The sequence below is a fragment of the Pelmatolapia mariae genome, linkage group LG22 (genome assembly GCF_036321145.2).
Source record: "Pelmatolapia mariae isolate MD_Pm_ZW linkage group LG22, Pm_UMD_F_2, whole genome shotgun sequence".
In the NCBI taxonomy this organism is placed as follows: domain Eukaryota; kingdom Metazoa; phylum Chordata; class Actinopteri; order Cichliformes; family Cichlidae; genus Pelmatolapia; species Pelmatolapia mariae.
The window spans coordinates 7,103,374-7,124,676 of NC_086245.2; the positions used below are offsets into that span (position 1 = coordinate 7,103,374).

Consider the following 21,303-nt stretch of genomic DNA (forward strand, 5'->3'; position numbering starts at 1 on the left):
CAGTAGGCTAAAATTTTCCAGTGAATGTTATGCAAGTGTGCAACACACAAACACACGAGCACGCATTCTTGCTAATCAGTCATTTAAATGTCGCTGTTTGTTTCAGACTCTGACAGAAACAGCCCCGATGAGCAGGTGGGTATTTTACTTTTCTCATTAAAGATACTGAGCATGTACTCGCTGATGATGCACTTGCACTGTGCTCAACTTTTTGGGGACGTGGACTACAACAATCCTGACGCAGATGTAACTGGTTTAGGCCTCATTCCATCTTTTTGTCTCCTTATAACTGCACCATGAGAGGCAAGAGTGATTTTCAGGGCAAACTGTATTATGATCAAATCCAAAGAAACATTTTTATTAGCATAAATCCACTTTTTATAGATGGAGTACAATTTTATGATATATGTCAAACTGTTCTGAGGACCCCTTCTTCACAATGGGTTATTAATCCTGGGTGGGGGGTGTCCCTGGACACCAAAATTATAACTTCTCTTAAAATTCTGTCCAGTCTCAGTGTTTTCTTTTCTGTCGTTCATTCTTGTTAACTTGTAATAAATGGTTTAATCTGCCTCACCCATGAAACTGGTTCGCTGGAAATCTGTTGACAGAGATTACAGGATGTCATTTCTTCTAAATGTGTCATCACACTTCGGTTCTTTGATATGCGATGCATTTTTTCATTGTTTTGCTGCAGGCTCAGACAATGAAAACAAGCCCCTTCAGCCTTTCTCCTACACCAGTTGGCAACAAGGTGAGCCTGATCAGGCATGCTGTGTGTGTGTGTGTGTGTGTGTGTGTGTGTGTGTGTGTGTGTGTGTGTGTGTGTGTGTGTGTGTGTGTGTGTGTGTGTGTCATTAAGTCACCATTTAAAACCCTTCTTTACTGAAAATATTTCCTTATAACAAATAAATAGTTTGATAAATGCTGCACAGTTTATTTTCAGTGCTTGTTTCTGTGTATTGAAAGTAACACAGTCTTAACAGGAGGAGCTTTGTGCATCTCTGGGATTATGTAATGTTGTATAAACACATATGTTTGTTTAAATGCGCATTTACACTTGTATTATATGCCTTTGCCAACACAATGCACACACCCACAAAAAAAAAATCTAATATGCAAATCACGCTGCTGTTTCCACACCTACCACTTCAACGAAGAAAAATCCTGCAAAGACAAGCCAGTAAGGAAACTGGATATGAACCAGGTGGCAGTGAGTGATAGACAAAAACTCCAACCTTGATGGATGGACAGTGACGAGACACGAGCACGTAATGGTAGCTAGAGGTCAGCGGGTTTTGGAATTTTTCTGACAACATAAATACGAGGAAAATTGACCTGGATTTTTGGACAGATGACCGACAAAAGATTCAATCTATGATTCAGGGGTAAGCAGAAAGGCAGATGGCGAGGCTGGAGTTCACAGTCACAGACACAAGAAGAACTAAGAGAGGATCTCTGACCTTTCTTTTTTACCATAATCTGGTTTATGTTCCTCGGATCTTTGCAATCTGACGGACATAGTCCAAGTCAGAGTGGTTCCCAAAACACTTAAGCTTTGGTCACTTTTTAAAAACCTTTTAGTCAAATGTTTTCTGTGGTCATGTGATACCAGAGGTACACACTTGCAAAACGTTTGACAGCAAGAAGGAGTTGTCTTCTGAGGTACGCGTGTCATTTCAAATCCACTTCAGAGGAATGAGCTGATTCACCAGCCTTGCTAATGCGGAGATGCGCGCAGATTCCGTACAATCTGAAATAGAGGGATTATGTGAACCATCGGAATTTTATAATTTCTGATTTCTCACCTGGAAATCATCACAAAAATCAGATTTTTTTAATAGATAAGCATGGTGAGCATGCTGCCGTGTGAGGTTGTAAAATAATGCCTGTGTTTTCTCTTTTAGGGAAAGATTGAAGATGGCTCTGAGATAACACACAGCACTGCACTTCCGGCACCGCCCTCTCAGCAACAGCAACAGGCTCAACACCACCACACACAGTTGATGCTTGCAGGAAGTCAGCTAGCAGGGGTGAGAAAACACACACACAAAGAAGAAATTACATTAATCAAAATTAGGAAAACTGCTGCTGGCCAACACATAGATGGGAACAGTTTATCGTTCATAAACATGCAGCACTTCCAGCTGGTGTTGTTGTAATCTGTAATCTGTGTATTTGCAGGTTTTAGTCTCAAAGCCATCATCTAAATGTAAATTTATCATTACCTCTGATCCACACGACACAGTTTGTGTGCTTGTGCTTGTGTGCTTCTGGGTTTTCCAAGTAGTGCATGAAAGATTAGATAGCGTTACTTTAAATGTTTAAAATCAGAAGTTGGAATTTGATCAGAAAAGAAAACATCTGCCGAGTCGCAAAAGCTAGTGAACAACAAAAGCAGACAAATCTAACTTTTTATATTTTTTCAAACCACTGCTTTTAGATAAGAAAGTAGCAAATAAATGGGTAAAACATGCAGTTAAAGGTAGTAACTGTAACACGAAACAGCCTTATCTATGTGATAGATAAGAAAGTTTAAATAGAATATAAAAATGATACATAAATAAGGGAATTATCTCAAGAAAAATAGGTCATCTAGGTTTTACCAATTCAGAGTTTACTAAATTGACCTGATCACATGGAAATACACATACTGGAACCCATTTGACACGCCACTATGTCTATGTTTGAGAAAATGGGCTGCTTTAGATGCCATACACTCACCTGTAGTCTCTTCAATAATAAAACTTGTCAGGATTGTTTTCCACACTCCTCGCCTGGCTCTGCCCTCTCTAGTGTTTCCATAAAAACACACATTTGTGAGCTGCTCTCTGCTTACATTACTCCAAAAGTGATGCACTGCTGAAAAACAGAGAGTGCAATCAACGATTTAGCATTAGGTAACTTCAATAAGGCCTTCCTGACAAACCAGAAGACCTTGCACTACCTGTAGTGTTTTTGTGTTTTTGAATTTCAGCTAAATGTACTTTGAAGCTAAGTGGGTTCCTTTTCTTTGCTTGTCTTGCTCTGGCATGCTTTTACTGTCCGCTAACAGATTCACCTACACCTGTGTTCCTTGAATGATAGCTGATACTATCTATTCTCTCTCCAACTTTTGCCGTCCTGCATTATTTTTTTATTTCTCCTATTCCATTTCCCTCTCACTGTGCACGCTTATATCTTCTTCTCATTTCCCATCACTGTCCTCGTTCCTCTCCCTCCTCCTACTGTTGCTCTCTCCCAGCTTGCTGCGCTTCTCCCGGCCCAGCAGCAGCTGCTCCTCCAACAGGCGCAGGCTCAGCTCTTGGCGGCAGCCGTTCAGCAGTCGAACGCCGCCCATGCCGCTCACGCTGCCCACGCCGCCGCGCAGCAGCAAGCCAACCAGCAGCAGCAGCAACAAAACCAATCGCAATCCCAACAACAGCAGCAGCAGCAAACCAAACAGGAGCAAGCAGTCCAAGCTCCGCCTCCACCGCCACAGCTGGCCCTGTCACAGCCAATCCAGCTCACAGCGCAGGTACCATCAGCTTGAAAGAGTGTTTTATTGATTGACTTCTCTTTCGTGTCCATAATTAATAAGTCTAAATTAATAAACTGACTCATCTTTACCCGACTTTATTACTGCTCTGTATTAAAATGCGTTTGTGCTGCGTCGCAGGACATCCAGCAGCTGTTGCAGCTCCAGCAGCTGGTTTTAATGCCGGGTCACCCTCTCCAGTCTCCTGCCCAGTTCCTCCTGTCACAGCCAGCACCTGCACAGCAGCCACAGCAGGGTGAGGAAAAAATTACATGGAATTCATCTGAGAATCAAAAAATGACCCCTCACTGTCTCACTGGGATTAAAGTGGTGAAGTTGGTTAGGAAATGTGTCATATTTCCTAATAACAGCAAAGTTTTTGGTGAATCATCCGTGCTGCTTTCACCTTTCGATGAGTTCATCCACCCATGAACTCATTAAGCCAAACTTTGGCAGGGAAGTTGGCATATTTGGCTTGTTAAGTGTTTGATTTGTTTTTACAGGTTTGCTCTCGACACCAAATCTGATCCAGCTACCTCAACAAAGCCCAGGGGGACTGCTGACATCACCACCTCGCCTGGGGCTCCAAGCACAGGTAGGAAATCTTTGTGTGTGTACGTGTGAGAGAGAGAGAGAGAGAGAGAGAGAGAATCGAAACATGCAAATGACCTAAATTACAACACATTATGGTTTTTTTTTTCATTTAAATGAGAATCTTTGAACCACAGAGTTTCTGTCAGACTGACATTCACCATTATCAGGATTTATCTGCCTCAGAAGTACCTGCAGGATGCTAAACACACCTTAATGTCATTGTGCTCGAAAGCAGCACAAGTTTGCATGAAGAACTAATAGATCATCTGTGATGCAACCGTCCTGCCAGTTGAAAAATGTCAAGGAAGACGCTCAATAAATCATGCATTGCATAGCATGTTCTTTTCAAAATAGATGCCATTTCTGGTCCAATGAGGTATCTTGTATCCTCACCCCTTATCCTTTATAACGTGATGCATGAATGCATCCTCACACATCCAAAGGCTGTTACAGATTTTTGATTAAGTTGTGATGAAGCCGTGTCAGACACAACAGATGTGAATGTAAATGAGCTGCGTAGCAGCAGATATCGTGCATGATGTCTCGTCAATTAGCTGACACTCCCGCAGCCCGCAGGGTCAAAGCTTTGACAGGCAATATGTGGCTTCTCTTGGTCCTAAGCCAACCACAGACGCTGTTTCTAAATTCTAAATAATGTTTTTTTCTCTCTCTCCTTTTTAGAGTAAAAGATCTCGTTATAGCAACCAGGGCGTGTTTTATTTTTCTGAGCATGTTTTCTAGCCGATGACCTCATTCAATTTTCTTTCATTCCTAGAAAATGAATGTGCATGTTTCTCAGGAAAAGTGTGTGAGCTTTTTTTACCAGCACATAAAGAATGTTTGAATGAATCATGCATATACTCTTTGTCTCACTTCTGCTGACATCACAGAGAGAGAAGAGCAGCGATGCTGGAAGCAGCAGCAGTGGAGGCTCTTTAGTTGCCACTGGGAGCAGCGGTGTTGGTGTTGTGACATCTGTAGGAGTTACCTCTGCGTCCAGCAGCGCCATGGCTTCTTCCTTAGCCTCCGGCTTGAGTTCTGGAGGTCATGGGGGTCATGGCGGTCACATGGGGGAAGAACCCAGTGATCTAGAGGAGCTGGAGCAGTTTGCCCGCACCTTCAAGCAGCGCCGCATAAAGCTGGGATTCACCCAGGTAAGAAGAAGGAAGGCATGTTTGCATGAAAAAGTCTGCATGTATTTGCACAGTGACACAAATTTTCTATCTCCATCAGGGCGATGTTGGTGTGGCTATGGGAAAACTGTACGGCAACGATTTCAGCCAGACCACCATCTCCCGCTTTGAAGCTCTCAACCTGAGCTTTAAGAACATGTGCAAGCTGAAGCCTCTCCTCGAGAAGTGGCTGAGTGACGCAGGTACTAAGAAGTATTTTGTTGCTGGTGTACACTCAGCACACTCATCTTTGTTTGCTGGAACATGTGAGAGTCAGCAGTATTTTAAAAATAACTTTCATTTGAAAATAAGCTCAGGATGTTTCATTTTGATGGAAATAGCCTTAAAAAAAGACTTTAAATCTACTTTAAAAATGTTGCCTGTAGTTTTCCATCAGTGATAAAGTGTCAAAATGTAGTGTTTCACATATTTTAAGGATTTTAATTTAATTTGACATTGAATGATCTTTTTGTGATCATTCTTTATGTCACCAAAAACACTTCCCTCATTTATGCCTTCTTTCTCTGTTTCTGTCACAGAAACAATGGCGGTAGACAGCATGCTGCCCAGCCCTTCTTCTCTCTCCTCCCCCATGTTGGGCATCGAGGGTCTACCTGGCCGACGCAGGAAGAAACGCACCAGCATCGAGACCAATGTGCGAGTAGTCCTAGAGCGCAACTTCTGCACGGTAGGAGATTAAGTTATTAGCAAAACTGAGCCTGAATCTCTAATAGGTACGATTTTTAGACCTGAATATAAAATAATGCAGGTTTCCACTTTTGTTTTATAGAAATAAGTTAGAATTGAATCAATTTTCTTTATAACACCTTTCATGGAATTTCCAGTGCTGTTATTAGACAATAAGATTCATGAATGTGGCCGTTTTTAACCCTAAATACTCTTAATTCTTGCTTTACAAAGATTTTAAAATTCGACAAGTAGGAAAATATTTAAATATAGCCCAATATGTGGCGACCACTTTTTAGGGATACGTTATAAATTTGGAGCTTTTAAAGAGTTTTTTAAAGAGCTAAGGAGCCTCTATATTTAATAAGAAGAAAAAACATTTTCTCTGAATTAAACACTTGCGGTTTCATAAAAAGCAGAAACATGAACTTGCTAAACACCCGCCCAGCACAGAACACAAAAAGTACAAGGACAAAGGCCGTCATATCAGAGCTGTAGATCTTGTACAAACCTGCAGCAGATTCTTGGAAACTACCGTAGATGGACTGCACACCGTAGATCAGAGATGTCAAACTCATTTTACATCACGAGCCACATCCAGCCCATTTTGATCTTATGTGGGCCAGACCAATGGAACTGCCCTTTCTGCCAGTGTACAGTTTAGTCTAACTACACATTTAGTCCCTGAGAAATTGCTATTTTAACAGAAATCTATCAGCGCAACTCTTCGGGTTAGGCTTAGGAAAAGCTGCAAAACTTATGAACTTATGAAAATAAATTGAAAGTCTAAAATTTCTGTTCTACTTTACATTTTCCAAAGTCATCCGGTGGGCCTAATTGAAGGATTTGCTGGGCAAATCCTGGCCCCTGGGCCTTATGTTTGACACCTCCTGCCTTAGATTAGCACACCATAAATAGTTAATACAAACATATTGTTATACTAATGCAGTGGCTTTTTAAAAAAAGCTCTTCTACATGTGATAAACCAGCATCCTATTTTGGATAGCCTCCCTTTATTAATTAGCCTTCTTCTGACTGCATGCAGTGTTTTCAGTACTTTCTCATCGCTTTGATCTCTTCCTCCTCAGAACCAGAAGCCTACCTCTGAGGAGATCCTGCTGATGGCGGAGCAGCTCAACATGGAAAAGGAGGTGATTCGTGTTTGGTTCTGCAACCGCCGGCAGAAAGAGAAACGCATCAACCCCTCCAGCAGCACCACCCCTCCACTGCCCAGCCAGACCTCGCCTGTTGTGACGCACAAAGCCCCCTGCTACAGCCCGCACATGGTACAGTCCACCCTCAATGCAGGAACTGATGTTTCGCAGTAGGATGGAAGAACTTCCTAATTTCTCTTTTCCTCTATCTGCAGATATCGAGTCAGGGTCTGTCCCAGGTCACCACCAGCCTCAGCACAACAGGTGAGCTGTAATAACTGTTTGTGCCTGCGTAGACGCTCGTCAATAAATTATTAAAGGTTAGAGCGCTGCTTCTCAATTATGTTTTTGAACCCAAAGGTCGGTCTGGTCCTGACATTATTTGGGAACAGTTGATATTTCAGTATTGTTGAGTGTTTCGCTGATTTGATGAAACATGGAAGAATCATCACTGAGACAAAAAAATCATTAAGACTGGAAACAGAAAACAGGGATGTTTTGTTGACAGCAGCACAGAAGCGCTGGTCTTATCTTGAGTTGTTTACCTCCGTGAGTCATGATTCGTCCGTGAGCTGTCCAGGCTTCACACATATGACAGATGACCTGACAGGTAGCAAACACAGCTGGAAATTTATTGGCCCGTTGAGTCGAGGCTAGTACTAGCCAACCAGAAGGTGAAGTTGAATGGTGAGAAGAAGACCTTTGAATAGTTCAGGACCCTGGCTGTTGATGAAGAACTGTGTCACCAAAGTGTTTATTTAGTAATAACACTGTAATTCTTCTGTGCACTGCTGTGTGACATCCGTATCACTCTTCTTCTCTCTCTCTCAGGCACCAGTTCGTCACCGTCAGCGTCCTGCCCCATGACTCCGGTCAGCTCAGTTGCCATTTCTTCTTCTGTGACTCCGCCTCCTCATAGCACAGCCAGCCCAGCTCCTCCCAGCCTCGGGACCTCTGGGCTCAACGCTGGGTGAGTGTCAATAACAATTTGAGAAATTTAATTACTAATTGGTTTTTCCTCGTGTTCACCACATTATTATCTCCAGTTTCTGGTCCCTTGTAATCAATGTTCCCTCTAATTTTTCATGTGTCTGAGCGAACACACAAACTCCCTGAGCGATCCCTTGGACCACTGTGAGCGACATCAGAGCGACATCCAATCCATCCAAGTTACATGGTGTATTAAAATAATCAAATTACAGCATTTACATTTATGTTAGACTACTTTTAAACTGCTTTAGCCCATTTACAATGAAAATGTAAAAAAAATCTAGCCATTGGCCTGTGTAGTATGTTAACACTATTGGAAGTAAAAATAACTTGAACTCCAATTTCAAAAACACAACTTTCTTTTTTTTATTTTTTTTAATACAGCTCTGACTTGTATTATGAGTATGAGTCTGTGGTCTGGGAGAGAGTCCTGTAACTCTGTCTGCAAAATATAGTATATAATGACCAATGCTGGGCAATTAATTATATAGTTACTCCTCAAAAAAGTAACTCAGTTTGGCAAACAACAAAGTTTTTTGCAGCTATTTTTTAATGCAGCCAAGGCGTTTTAAATAAACATTTCAAACTATTTACAGAACAATCAGCTGTTCTGCATCAAATTTGATGCCACACAAATTATTTGTGCCACTCCAAAAAATAATTTCTGTCCACTATGAGATAAAGGAGAACAACAGCCTGATACCAGCAGGCCTGACAACAGGAGATGTATCACTCCTGTAACACCTGTAACATTCAGTAGTCGCCTCATTGTTCTGACACACACAACAAAACTATTGACTACACTACACACTAACTACACAAGATTTGCGCTAAACGTCTCAAATCTCTCACATCTCAAAGCACCGCCGTCACTCCTAAAACGTCCTCCCGTTTCTTAACAACTAGATGCCACGTTGCCATACCATTTTTTTGATTGGTCGACATGGTACTTTTTAGGACGAATAGGAAAGAGAGAGGGGGTGGGGGTTTGTTTTTGCTCACAGGTGGAGAGTGCTTTGGAGCCTCTTTTCTTATAAAACGCTGTTTTTACCGTTTCTTCCCGCAGTAAATATAAACAACGATAGTATTCAGGAAGAAAACCAAACATTGCAGATATTTTTATCATAACTCTGGTTTTACGTGGCCTCTCAACACAATTTAAAAACTGGTATAAAGTCCACACTTTTCCCGTCAATTGCTCCGTCTGTCCTGCTCACATCTCCAATGGTTGTACACGTTGTCATTAACGTGGCTTCACTCCACATCAGCCACGCTGCTTTGCTAACTAAAACTCCGGTGTCGGCACATAAGGACGCTGTCATAGCCTGTCAACCACGTTGATTAGCTGCGTATATACGAATGTGAATCGCATTATTGGCTGGACTATGGGATAAGGTGGCATCGTTCTAATCCCATACTGGAGCAGCCAGTCACTTACTGACTAACACTGCTAAGCAGAATTGTTAAAGTATTAATTTTAATTTCAATTCAGGTTAGATTTTTTTTGTGCGCAACGCAGATTTTCTGTGCGCACAGACCGTGCCAGCAGTGCGCAATTGCGCACGTGCGCAGCTTAGAGGGAACATTGCTTGTAATCCTATTAAATAAATTTCAGTTTAATATTACTCAGCTAGAACCATTTTTGATACATGATATTATTTTGGTATTACTCCAGGAATTAGTCGGATCCCTAGATGGAAGAAAAGCTAGCTCTTCTTCATTTGCTCTCCTGGAGTGAATGAAAGCATGAATATAAAATTAATGCAAAACTTTTTGAAGGTTTCTTATTGTTGGTTAGTTTTAAACAAACCCTCTGAATTCCATCACCTGCAAAAAAGACCTTTTCAAATTGACTTGACCATGATCTCTAACCTGACATCACCTCATGCATATGTGAGCAGATGTTTCTTGAGCATTTCTGATGCAAGCTTTGCTCAGAAACCCATGTGGCTGTGTTTCAAAAAAGTCAAATACTAAACCAAACCGTCCAAGTTCTCCATGTGCACCTCTGGACCTCCTTCACCGTCAGTGCTGCTTTCAGATTCCTATAGAAGTTCCAGTCTACTTCAGTAATTTCTCTATTGACCTCAAAACTGTCCAAATATGAGCTTGCATTAATTCAACCCAACTTTTGTGTTTCATGTTGAGGATCGTCACTGGAAGCATTTTATACAGCAGCTTTGAATGGAAGATGTCCCGACCCAAAAAAGCATAAAAAGAGGGGTTGGTGACCTGAACTGCATCACATGAAAGTGCAGGATTTTTAATGCCATATGGGTGCACGTTTCACTCTCCACCCACCCTGCCGACTCTATTTGGCTCCCTGTGATTTAGTTCTCGTCCCCCAATTGAAATTAAAGTCAAAATTTTGACAGTTTGGAGCAGGATCTAGCATCTCCCTGCATCTCAGACGCATAGCCACAAATGCATCAGAGCCCTTTCTTTCCAAGCTGCCTCGACTACCATGATGTGGATGACTGAGAACCTACACAGACAAATGCTCTCTTGATGTTATTTAACCTGAAAAATGTTTCTGTACATCAGTGAATGTTTGGATGTGTGTGTGAATTTGCTGTCCATCCACATTTCAGGAACACAATGATGGGAGTAAGCACAGGGATGAACCAGGCCCTCATTGGCAACAATCCCCTGGCAACCATGCAAGGTTTGTGTCACTGAGTGCATGAGTGTGTGTTGTTAGACTGTCCCCTCTGGCCCAGCGAGTCTTCATGAGTCTCCATTTCTAAAGACCACTTCCCATTTCATCCTTCATCCATTCTGCCCAAAATGAATTTCCTTGCAAAGCCTCAGTATGACAGTAGCCAAGAGCAAGCCCGGCACGCACTACTCCTCCTTTCTCAAACTTTTTGAATCGCTCAGTATGGTGAAAGATTCAATTTGATTCTCATACAATAGCCCACTATTATCACAAAGTGACAAGAGCCCCTTATGGCAAAGCTTAGGAGGCCAAGTCAGCTTACAGTAAACAGTTGAACAGGCACAATCCCCACCCTCTCAATATCAAAGCCTGTTGGCTAAATAACTAGTTTTCACTCAAAATTCTCCTCTTTGAAAGAGACGATCTGCTGCCAAATCAATTAAGCATCACAAATAAGCTCAGCTTTGAATCCGTCACATGCTCCATCTCCCTATAGCGCCGATTCAGGCCTTCCCCTTTTTCTCGCGCTCTGTTCAGCGTCATTCAGAGCCGGCGTCCTCCGGGCCATGTGCTGATGAGAAGGATACAGTCTGTTATGGAAACTGCAGCTCTGGCACTGTTGGCTCTGATAGAGTTTTAGGCTGAAGGAAAGAAGAGAGAAGAGCCTGAGTTTAAAAAAAAATAAAAAAGGATGGGATGAAATGAAGTGTTGACACGAAAGGATTTCAGTTTGCTTCCCTTTGGGGCCACACATGCTGTAAATGTTTACTCTCATGTAATGGATAAAAGTGTGTATTATTACACTGGAATTCAAACGCTGGCAGGTGTATCACTGTGTTACAGCAGGGTTCGGACAGATTGACAGGTTATCCTGACAAGCTTGCAGCAGTAACCTCGCAGAAAAGACGGCTACTGTAACAGTACTGGGATTTTATCTCATTGAAAAGTAATAAAAAGCTATGAAATATAGTGCTGTGGAAAAGCATTAACCCTCCTAACAGAGAGTAACAAAGTACAACTACTTTGTTACTTTGTACTTACGTAGAATTTTCAGGTATGTGTACTTGGCAACTTTTTACTTTTACTCCCTACATTTTTAAACAAATATCTGTACTTTTTACTTACATTTTCAAAACGGGCTCGTTGCTTTTGGTTTAAGGAATTTGAGGAGAGTTATTATTTCACATCACTGCGAGCCTTCAGACATCAAACCGATATCAGCCTAAAACGTAACGCATGAGAGGCAGTCCTGACTATTTTTCAACACTAGTATCTGTACTTCTACTTAAGTACAGAATGTCTGCGCTATTACTGATTTCCTTTCTTCTTCTTTTTTGACTTGTTAATGTTACATGTTTCAGATCATCAAACAGATTTTCAATATTAGACAAAGATAACCTGAGTAAATGGGAAATTAAGGGAAATACATTATTAAGGTAAAAACAAAGCTGTCCGAACCTACCTGACCCTGTGGGGGTGAATTGCTCCCCTTCATTCAATCATAAACTAACTGTAATTTAAAATCGTTTTTTGGAAGGCTGAGTTAAGTTTCACACCCCAACCTGATCGCTGCCAGGCTGGTTGAATCAATAAATCTTTAAAATAGAACCTGTCTGACAAAGCGAAGTAGGCCAAAAGATTTTAAAAAGCAACACATCATGCCACGATCTGAAGAAACATCTGAAAAACAAACTCATTAAAGTTTATCACTCTGGAAAGAGTTTCAAAGCCATTTCTAAAGGCTTTGCGACTCCAACGAACCACAGTGAGTGCGTTATTCAAAAATGAATATGAGAAAACTTACAACAGTCGTTAAAAGTTCCAGAGAGTACAACATTACTTCAAGAGCGCATCAACGACTCATTCAGGAGCTCACAAAAAACCCGGAACAGCATCTATAGAGCTGCACGCCTCAGTAGTCTTAGATAAGGTCAGAGTTCATGATTCAATAATAAGGAAGAGACTGGGAAAAATAGAGCAAACCACTGCTGACCCAAAAGAACACAGAACGTCGTCTCACTTTTAACAGAAAACATCTTGGATGATCCACGATACTTTTGGGAAAATATTCTGTGGACTGACGAGACAAAAGTTGAACTTTTTGTAGGTTTGAGTCCCGTTACAGTGTAAAACTAACTGCATTTCATAAAAAGATCATACCAATAGTCAAACGTGGAGGTGGCAGTGTGATGGTGTTGGACTACTTTGCTGCTTCAGGGCGACTTGCTGTAACTGATGAAAACAGGAATTCTGCTCTTTACCAGAAAATCCTGAAGAAGCTCGGTTTAAGAACCAAAACACGCCAAGAAGTCCATCCGAACTGCTCAAAAAGAATACGATTTCGGATTTTGGACCTCAAAGGCATTTTTATATTTTCTTGGCTTATGTTTGTCAAATATCAAAATTTATTTGATAATCTCAGACATAAGAAATCACAAAGGGGGAAAGTATTTTTAAGAGCACTGTATCTAACATAAACCTGTTCATTGTTTTTCTATTAAAAGTCTGCAAACTACTGCTTTTGCAATGTCTCACATCCACTGTGTGTGAATATCACAATCAGATTTCATCCTTTGCTGTCGATCATTTGTCTCTGTGCATTTTAAGGTTGAGTGTCATCATGAAGAGTCTTGGCTTAGAGCGGGGGTGTCAAACACATTCTGAGCAATCATTGATGATTTACAAAACAAATTCTCTCCTCATTTCCTCTTCTGAAGACTAAATGATTTAACCATCTTATGTGGATTTTATACTTTCCACATTAGTGGGTATACAAAGGTCCACTTCAGTCTGAGTAATCTAAATTTCATCATCAAAGGATAAATGTGCATCTGCTAATTTTTTGGGACCATGTGGACTCTTCTCTGAGGCACTAAACCACAAAACACCAACTACCCTTGTGTCCTTCAGATGAACTTAGAGCAACTAAGTATGCCCAACTTGCAGTGCTTTGGTGCGATGTTGTGTGAGTAGTTTCTTTGTTAGCAAGAGGGCTCTAAAACTTACAGTGATTCACACAAAATACAGTGAGCCATCTTTTTATGCTTGTGGAACCAGTCCATTGGGCCACACTGGGCTCAATTGGTGGGTTGTTTCTGACCCGTGGGCCATATGTTTGACACTCCTGCTTTAGCTTTATATTTTTTATCTGTCGTTATGATTAAAGGGGGAAAATCTTTCACAGTTATTCAGGCTTTCTTTAATCATCTTCACTTTCAGCAACCTATTTTTAAATGTTTGTCTGTAACTAATGTCTCTGATCTGTTCACTGACTTCTTTTTAATCCTCTCTTTGTTTATTTCCATTCTCCATCATTATTTCACCCTGGAAATTTCCCTGTTCCTGTCCTTCTCTGTCTCTCTTTTTTCCTCTCCTCTCCCTTCTTCCTTTTCCTGACATCTACATCCTCTTCACTCCCATCACATCTGCATTTATTCCCCTGTCCTCTATGCTCTTCTTCTTTTGTTCCCCTGATCGCTTTGCAACTTTGTTCTAAACACCTTTGTTTTCCTTTTCTGTCAATTTTGACTTTTTCATTCACTTTTTTTGCAATATTTTTTAATCTTCCCCTCACCCTCATTTCTTGAGCCTAATCCTGTCTCTTTTTCATCTTCCATCTTCCATTTTTTTCTTCATCTTCCTGTCCTCCGTTCTCCTCTATCCACCTTCTCCTTCCCCTCTTCCATGCCTTGCAGCTCTGGCAGCCAGCGGTGGGCAGCTACCCATTTCCAGCCTTGAAGGTGGAGCAGGTCACATGCTTCTCGGTGGACCTGGGGGTCCCTCTGTCCCCTCTTCCCTCCGCCCTTCTCTCTTCCTCAACCGACCCACTCTCCTCCCCATGGTGACCGGCTCTATGGCAACAACATCCACAACCGTCATGGGACTGGTCAGCAGCAGCAGCGGTGGCAGTGGTGGCGTGTGCGGCCCAAGGCCCTCCTTTTCCCAGTCTCCTTCCGCTGGCACCAGCAACCTCATGAGCCCAACTTCGTGCCCAGAAGAGTCTGTGTCTCCTTGTTCAAGTCCCGCCTCTTTCTGTTCATTCAGTGAAGCCTCGCCGCCACCGCTGGGAGGGACCATGGCCGACTGATCCCCGACTGACAGCCAAAGTATCCTATTAGAGGAGGACGAGGAGGAGAAGGAGGACGATTAAAGGAGCTTTAAAAATCTAAATTTACAACCTCGCCTTTGAACCAAAGCCATCTCTCTGTCCAATCCATCTCTGGTTTTGTCTGTCTCTCTCTTTCTGTATCTCCCTGCTGACGTCTTTTGAAGCCAAAAATATACACAGATGGATGCGGGGAGGAAGCAAAGAGAGAGGTAGGATGGAAAGGATAGAGAGAACTGCAGAACGAAGGAGGGGAATTCGAAACCAAATATTGATCTACAGCTGGAGAGGTGGCACTGAGGTGTGTTTTTGCTTGGCATCGAGAAGTGAACACCACGCTTTTTAACAGCTGGAGAAAAAAAACTCAGTGAGGGCAGGGATGAAAACTGAAACTGTGTGTGGAAAAAAAAATGGGAGGCAAAGAAAAGACTTGTTTAACAAGCCCGGAAGGTCGTGTGGTTGCAACCAAATTTTAAAAAAAACAAAAAAGCAAGAAAGGAAATATGCTAGAAGAGAAACACACAAAGATGTAACCAAAATCTCTGAATACCAAAAACTGAAAACCAAAAAAAGACAAAAAACCAACAAACGGAGCGAAAAGCTTTAGTTCAAAAAGACTTTCTGATCTGTCCAGGATCAGCTTACTACTTCATTCTACGTCACGCCAAACATTTCCCATTTCACTCAGGATTTCTGTTGTTCCTTTTTTTTCCGTCTTCAGCTGAAGATTTACAAAACATCTATTTTTCTATTATTTTGTATTCATCGCTCTTTTTTATCTAACTCAAACAGTTTCATACTTTACAGTTGAACCCACGTGCAGGATGTGTACCTACCTCTCTCTTTACAGCTTTACAGTGGTCAGCCTACCTTACATTTTAACAGACTGTTTCAATGAGCCTGGAGCAGCAGATGGGTGGGGTTTACTACGATAATAATTACTTTAGTGTCCGGTAAGAAGCCAATCTGTATTCGCTGTAGTACAAAAATAACTTTCTGGTATTCATTAAAGCCTTCTTCGTAGCAAAAACCACCCTTCTGGTAAAAGTTGGAAACTCCACTGAAGTTAAAGGAAAATACTGGTCAAAATTTTAAGGGTTATTTAGCTGTTAAATGTCAATTTGTTAGATCCACAGTTGATTTGGGGGATTATTTGTATCTCAGATTTCCCTCAGAGACAGATTTTAATGGGTTACTATCATCATCATTATCATCATCATTATTATCTTTAATTTTTGTTCAAACCAAAGTATACCCCGAATAGGATTCATGCTGCCTGCGGAGTGGATATACACTAGGCAGATGTGTGGTTTATTTATATTTATATTATTTATTATTTGCTGTCTTTAATTTAATGTTACCCTTTATACACGCTCACCATCATCATCACCATCACGTCACCTTTCAGACTGCTCATCTACCACCAGTCACTCACTCTTGGATACCAAAGCATCGCCTCTGGCAGCGTTGTCTCTGGATTCGCCCGGGAGACGAGTGTCCAGACAAAACCTCAGCAGTGTCAAAGGGAAAACACACACACACATATACACATATACACATATTACAGTACACTACAAGCATAAGAAAGACCAAACCAAAAAAAAAAAAAGAACAAAAGAAAGAGGTGAAGCACCGGCATTCCCCTTACTGCCCCCAAACCCCTGCCCTCCAACCCTCCCTCCCATCCAGCCCTCTCCTTTGTCTCCAAAGATCAGATCAAATGGCCAAAAGAAACAAGGAGGAGAAGAGAAAGAGGAGAAGCGGAGGAGCCAAAGGTATGAAGAGCTGCAGGGGGAAAGCGAGGAGGAGAAGAAGAAGAGGAGGAGGAGATGGAGAAGTAGGAGGAAGAGGAGCAGGAGGAGATGCGCTTGAAGCAGCGGACCAAAAAACCAAAAAGTAACCCAAAACCAAAAGCTACTGCTACTAGTTATGTGTGAGTGACTGAAGCGTAACGAAACCAAATACAAACAAAGAGGGGGAGGACGGGGGAGAGAAGGGGTGAGTAAGGCCCTGTCTGTCTGTTCGTCTTTAACTGTGATTGCCGTTCTTGTATCATCAGACAGAAATCGTTCCCTCCCTCCCTCCCTCCCTCTGCCGGCCACCTCGGCTTTGTTCTCACTTTCTTTTTCCTGGATGGATAAAATATGGATTAACCTCAACAAACTGACTTTGAGAATATATATATTTTTGTTTCTGCTTTCCATAGTGTGTCTGCTACTGATGTATGGATTCGTCTCATTGCTTTCTTCTTATTATGCGGTGGGTAAGGAGGGAGGGAGGGGCTGGGTGTGAGGGAGGGGCTGGGTGTGGGGCTTGGTGGGCGGGGGTGACGGGTTGGTTTGGCAACGTGTTGCCTGTTTTCATGTCTTCTTGTCTCTTCGGTTGTGGTCCGGGTTTTTCTTTTATGTTTGGAAATAACTGTGAAAATGTAGCTTCCGGGATTCACTTTCTATTTTTCTGTTTTTTTAAGTTGATTCAGAATATTGTGAAAAAGCCAAAACTGAAAACCAAAAGCAAAACTTTTTAGAAATACAACCATACCAAATAGAAACAACCAAACCAATGCACAAGTCGTATGAGTGGATTAGCTGAAGTGTGTGCGAGAGTGTCTGTGTGTGTGTAAGCATGTGTAGGTAAAGATAATTCTCTTACATACAAACCAAACCATAAAACACACAAAAACACATGTTGGACAAAATAATATCAGTCAGTTAAGAGCAAAGCTCCGGTCAGTTCAAACGTGGACCTGTTTCTGCAGTTTTCCAATCACATTCGTCGACTTCCTGCAAAAGATTCAGATCACATCTCATAAAAACTCTGCCCATGCATCGCCTCATAAAGGAATGCACAAATTTAGCATTTTTTGGTTCAATTATGATCACATAAATCACAGCAAGTTCCCAGAGTTTCTCACACATGTTGAAAAAGGCAGGAATGCTTATGGTGACTCAGCTCCTGGCCACTTAAACTCCAATTTTAAGTCAACCTCTTATTTTAGTAATTACAGGATGTAAATTCAGTTTTAAAGGCCTTGATGACACCACAATAAACAAAAGAACAACAGTTTACGAGTCTGATTGAATTGCATAAGTGAAAAAATGAGTGTGCACAAGGTTTTCTTTTAAAATGTTTAGTTTCAGGGGTTTATGTTATTATAATGTGTGTTATATTAAATTTAGAAAGTTCACAAAAGATATTAGAACACAAACGTTTGATTTATAGTCACGTCTGCACAAAAACAGATTTTTAAAACCAAATTCATTAAGATTAGAACTCAATACATTAATTTCTACTTTTATTTTTGTTAGATTTTGAAGTGCACAATAATATTTTACTTAGTTTGAGGGTTTTTTCCAAGTTTAGACCAAGTCCAGTTGTTTTTTTTATCATAATACCATATGTTTAAAACCAAATTCAAACCACTGACCACCTAAGCAGTATCATATAAATAAAACACAGTTGGGCTTAAAGGTCTCAAGTCTCTGATAAAGACAGCAGCAGCAGAGTGATTGCCAGGCTATGATCGTTAGTGCTGCTGTCTTAAATTTGGTTATTTATTTAACTGACTGTCATTTTGAATTAAAAACTTACAATTAAAATCTAAGACTACAATAAATCTGCAACAATTGCTAAATTTATTCTTTTTTAATTACTGATAAAGCTTGGAAGAAAATGACACTTTAAATTGTTGGTTATTCCAGTAAATATCAGATCCTGTGAGTTTTTTGTTGCGTGGGGTGGCCAGACTTACGAACACAGACTGTATTCAAAAGATGGGAGTCACACCTTGGCTCCACCCTACTCTTATTTTGGTGAGGATTAATGGCTGTGATTGGAGAACTAAAGAAAACAAGTACCAGGTTGAAGCCAGGGATGAACTTTGATGTGAACAGACACAGATACTGAAGGCAACCAGTGATAAAGACGATATGGGGAGGGACACGGGGTACAGGTGGTAAAGGCTGTTAACATCCACTTTTAGAGGGAATATCCATTAGTTCTTATAGGTTTTGTAGAAGGAAATAATATATGTTCACCTGCTCTTATTTGTTGCTCATGTATTAAAAGGCTGGGACTATTATCCATTGACGACCGAAGACGACGACATGATTTAAGAACCAAAAGCTTTAAAACTCTTTTATCTCTCACGGGCTCCTTGTTGGAAAAAAAAATATTTGTATTTATTGTATGAGGGAGGTGTGTGATTTTTCGGGGATGGGGAAAATAGTCTGTTTGTATTTGATGAACTTCTTTGTCTCTCATCTTGTTTATTTATTGATTATTTATGTATTTATTGAATTCTATTTAAGTCTTTCTGGATCTTTGTAACAGCTTTTCAGGGGTTGTATCTGCAGAGAGGGATGTTCTTGAGATCAAAACAAGGAGGAACGAATGTTTCAAAGCAAAACCAAACCTAAGACTGTTGCAACCTGAGAAGGAGAGAAAGTAGGGAACAGAGGGAGGAACATTTATTTATGTTTCCTGTTCCAGCCATCAGACAGGCGTTGGAGTGTGTGTCACTGCGTTGGGTTTACTTTCCTCCAGCAGCATTATTTTTATCATCATGTTATTAAATACAGTACTAACATAGACTGTATTCAAAAGATGGGAGTCACCACGATGGCACATAAGACAATGGACGTAGCAACCGTGACATGATCTGCTGGTTCTGAAGTTGTTTTTAAGCCCCATTAAAGGGGCGGGTCTAACTTTAAAACTGCTTTGTTTACTGGCTAAGATCTTATCAATCACAAGTCCATAGCCAATGAATAAGCCCTGGATAAACCTCAATTTTGAAACCTACTAAGACCAAATTTTTAAATTTTTTGATTGACTGACCCCCTAAAACCTTTAGGAAGGTGCTTAGAGGTCAAGCTGGAAAGCCTCTTTTCCAGAAAACTTAAAGTAAACTTTTAGATTTTAAATCCAGCTCAGCTTCACACACTCCAAACACGTCAGTGTTTGAAACATTGCTCGACTTTGTGGTGTAAAATCCAACATTTCTGTCCCAACGAGTGAATTCCCTCCTCCTCCTCTGCTCTCTAACAATCTTTCCGATTCCCTCCATCCGGCGTCAGGACGAGGGCTTTAACTCATACCTCTGATACTCAGATAAAAGAAACCAAATAGACATTCAAGCTTTAATGACGAAACATAAACCTAAAAAAAAAAAGACGTGTCTTGTCTGAACTCAGGAGTGAGGGGTGTGAAAGCGGCCCTAGCAAGTTAGTTTGACGGAGGAAAAACAAAGATTTTCACGAACCAGTTGTTCTTATGGCTTTAACCTACAGAACGCACGGCCACGCTGGGTGAAGACGTGGCGTGTTTTGTAGCGAGGGGAGGGGGGTGTGTGTCTATTTATCACTGCTGTCGGAAAAAAACATCCAAACTTTTATCTTCTTTTTTTTTTTTTTTACTCGAAATAAAAAAGTGAATTTCTGTTTTTAGCACGACGCTCATCTCTTGGGGTCTTTAAAGTCCACTGTGGATCTGAAAAACTGTGTGGATTTCCGACTTAACAGATCTTTATATTTTTTAACATTTGTGTTACGTGTTATGTTTTTTAACTCCAACAGCAGTGCAGCTCTGTCTGTATGTGTGCCTGTGCAGTCGGACTCGGCTGTGGTGGACAGAGAATGATACCAAAGTTAAAACGACCACAGCGAGACCCTGCACGACAAACACAACACACGCGCTCACAGTCATTCCACGTGTATATAAGCATTCAGGATTCTCATTAGGGACTGTAACTGATAAAATAAAGGATATCCAGCGCCTGATGTTAATATAAGAACACTGTCAGATAATAAGAGCATTTCAGGCCTTGGCAGTTTTCTACTGTAGTTCTTTATGTGGCTGTGAATGTTAATTTTACTACTCTGCTCAAGTCACCGTGAAATCGACGACTTTTTTTCTCTCTTTGTTTTTTTTTGGCCTTGAGAACACAAATGTTAATACCTGCTACCAGACAGAGTAAAAGTAAATGAGAGTATTACTTCAGTCAGTATTGTTTGCCCCTTGTTATTGTTGATTTATTAAGGAGAAGTTTTAAAAGAAACATTTTCCTTTCTATTTTTTCTACAATGCAGCTTAAATCCAAAGGTTAAGAGGACAGCAAAGATAGATTTTACTGCTAAAGAAAAGACCTCAATAGTGAAAACCAAAGAGCTCCACTGTATCTTTTCACATTTTCTGTTTCTCCGCATTGTGCAACTCCCTCGATTTTATGATGTATACTCCAAAAGTGTTCTTTAATATAGCCTGATGATGATGATGATGATGGTAGTGGTGGGGGTGAACATAAAAGATGAAAACAAGCAGCACTCTGTGAGCTTTAGCATCTGTTTTTTGGGGTTCTCTTTTTTTCCTGTTTTGAAGTATGCTTACGATATGCTGTTTTTTGACCTCGAGGCTCTCTCTGTCTG

At 41.0% G+C, this 21,303-nt stretch overlaps 1 protein-coding gene across 1 annotated transcript in view; it reads left to right on the forward strand.

The window, feature by feature from the left end:
- The window catches only part of pou2f2a (POU class 2 homeobox 2a), a 63,508-nt gene extending 48,648 nt beyond the window's left edge, over positions 1-14,860 (forward strand). The window contains exons 3-16 of the mRNA XM_065471632.1: positions 107-135; positions 698-754; positions 1,908-2,033; positions 3,245-3,517; positions 3,659-3,773; positions 4,021-4,112; positions 5,002-5,265; positions 5,345-5,486; positions 5,823-5,971; positions 7,059-7,256; positions 7,340-7,388; positions 7,956-8,094; positions 10,706-10,779; positions 14,469-14,860. Of these exons, the coding sequence (XP_065327704.1) occupies positions 107-135; positions 698-754; positions 1,908-2,033; positions 3,245-3,517; positions 3,659-3,773; positions 4,021-4,112; positions 5,002-5,265; positions 5,345-5,486; positions 5,823-5,971; positions 7,059-7,256; positions 7,340-7,388; positions 7,956-8,094; positions 10,706-10,779; positions 14,469-14,860 (2,099 nt within the window). The remainder of the gene's footprint in view (positions 1-106; positions 136-697; positions 755-1,907; positions 2,034-3,244; positions 3,518-3,658; positions 3,774-4,020; positions 4,113-5,001; positions 5,266-5,344; positions 5,487-5,822; positions 5,972-7,058; positions 7,257-7,339; positions 7,389-7,955; positions 8,095-10,705; positions 10,780-14,468) is intronic.
- The last annotated feature ends 6,443 nt before the right edge of the window (positions 14,861-21,303 follow it).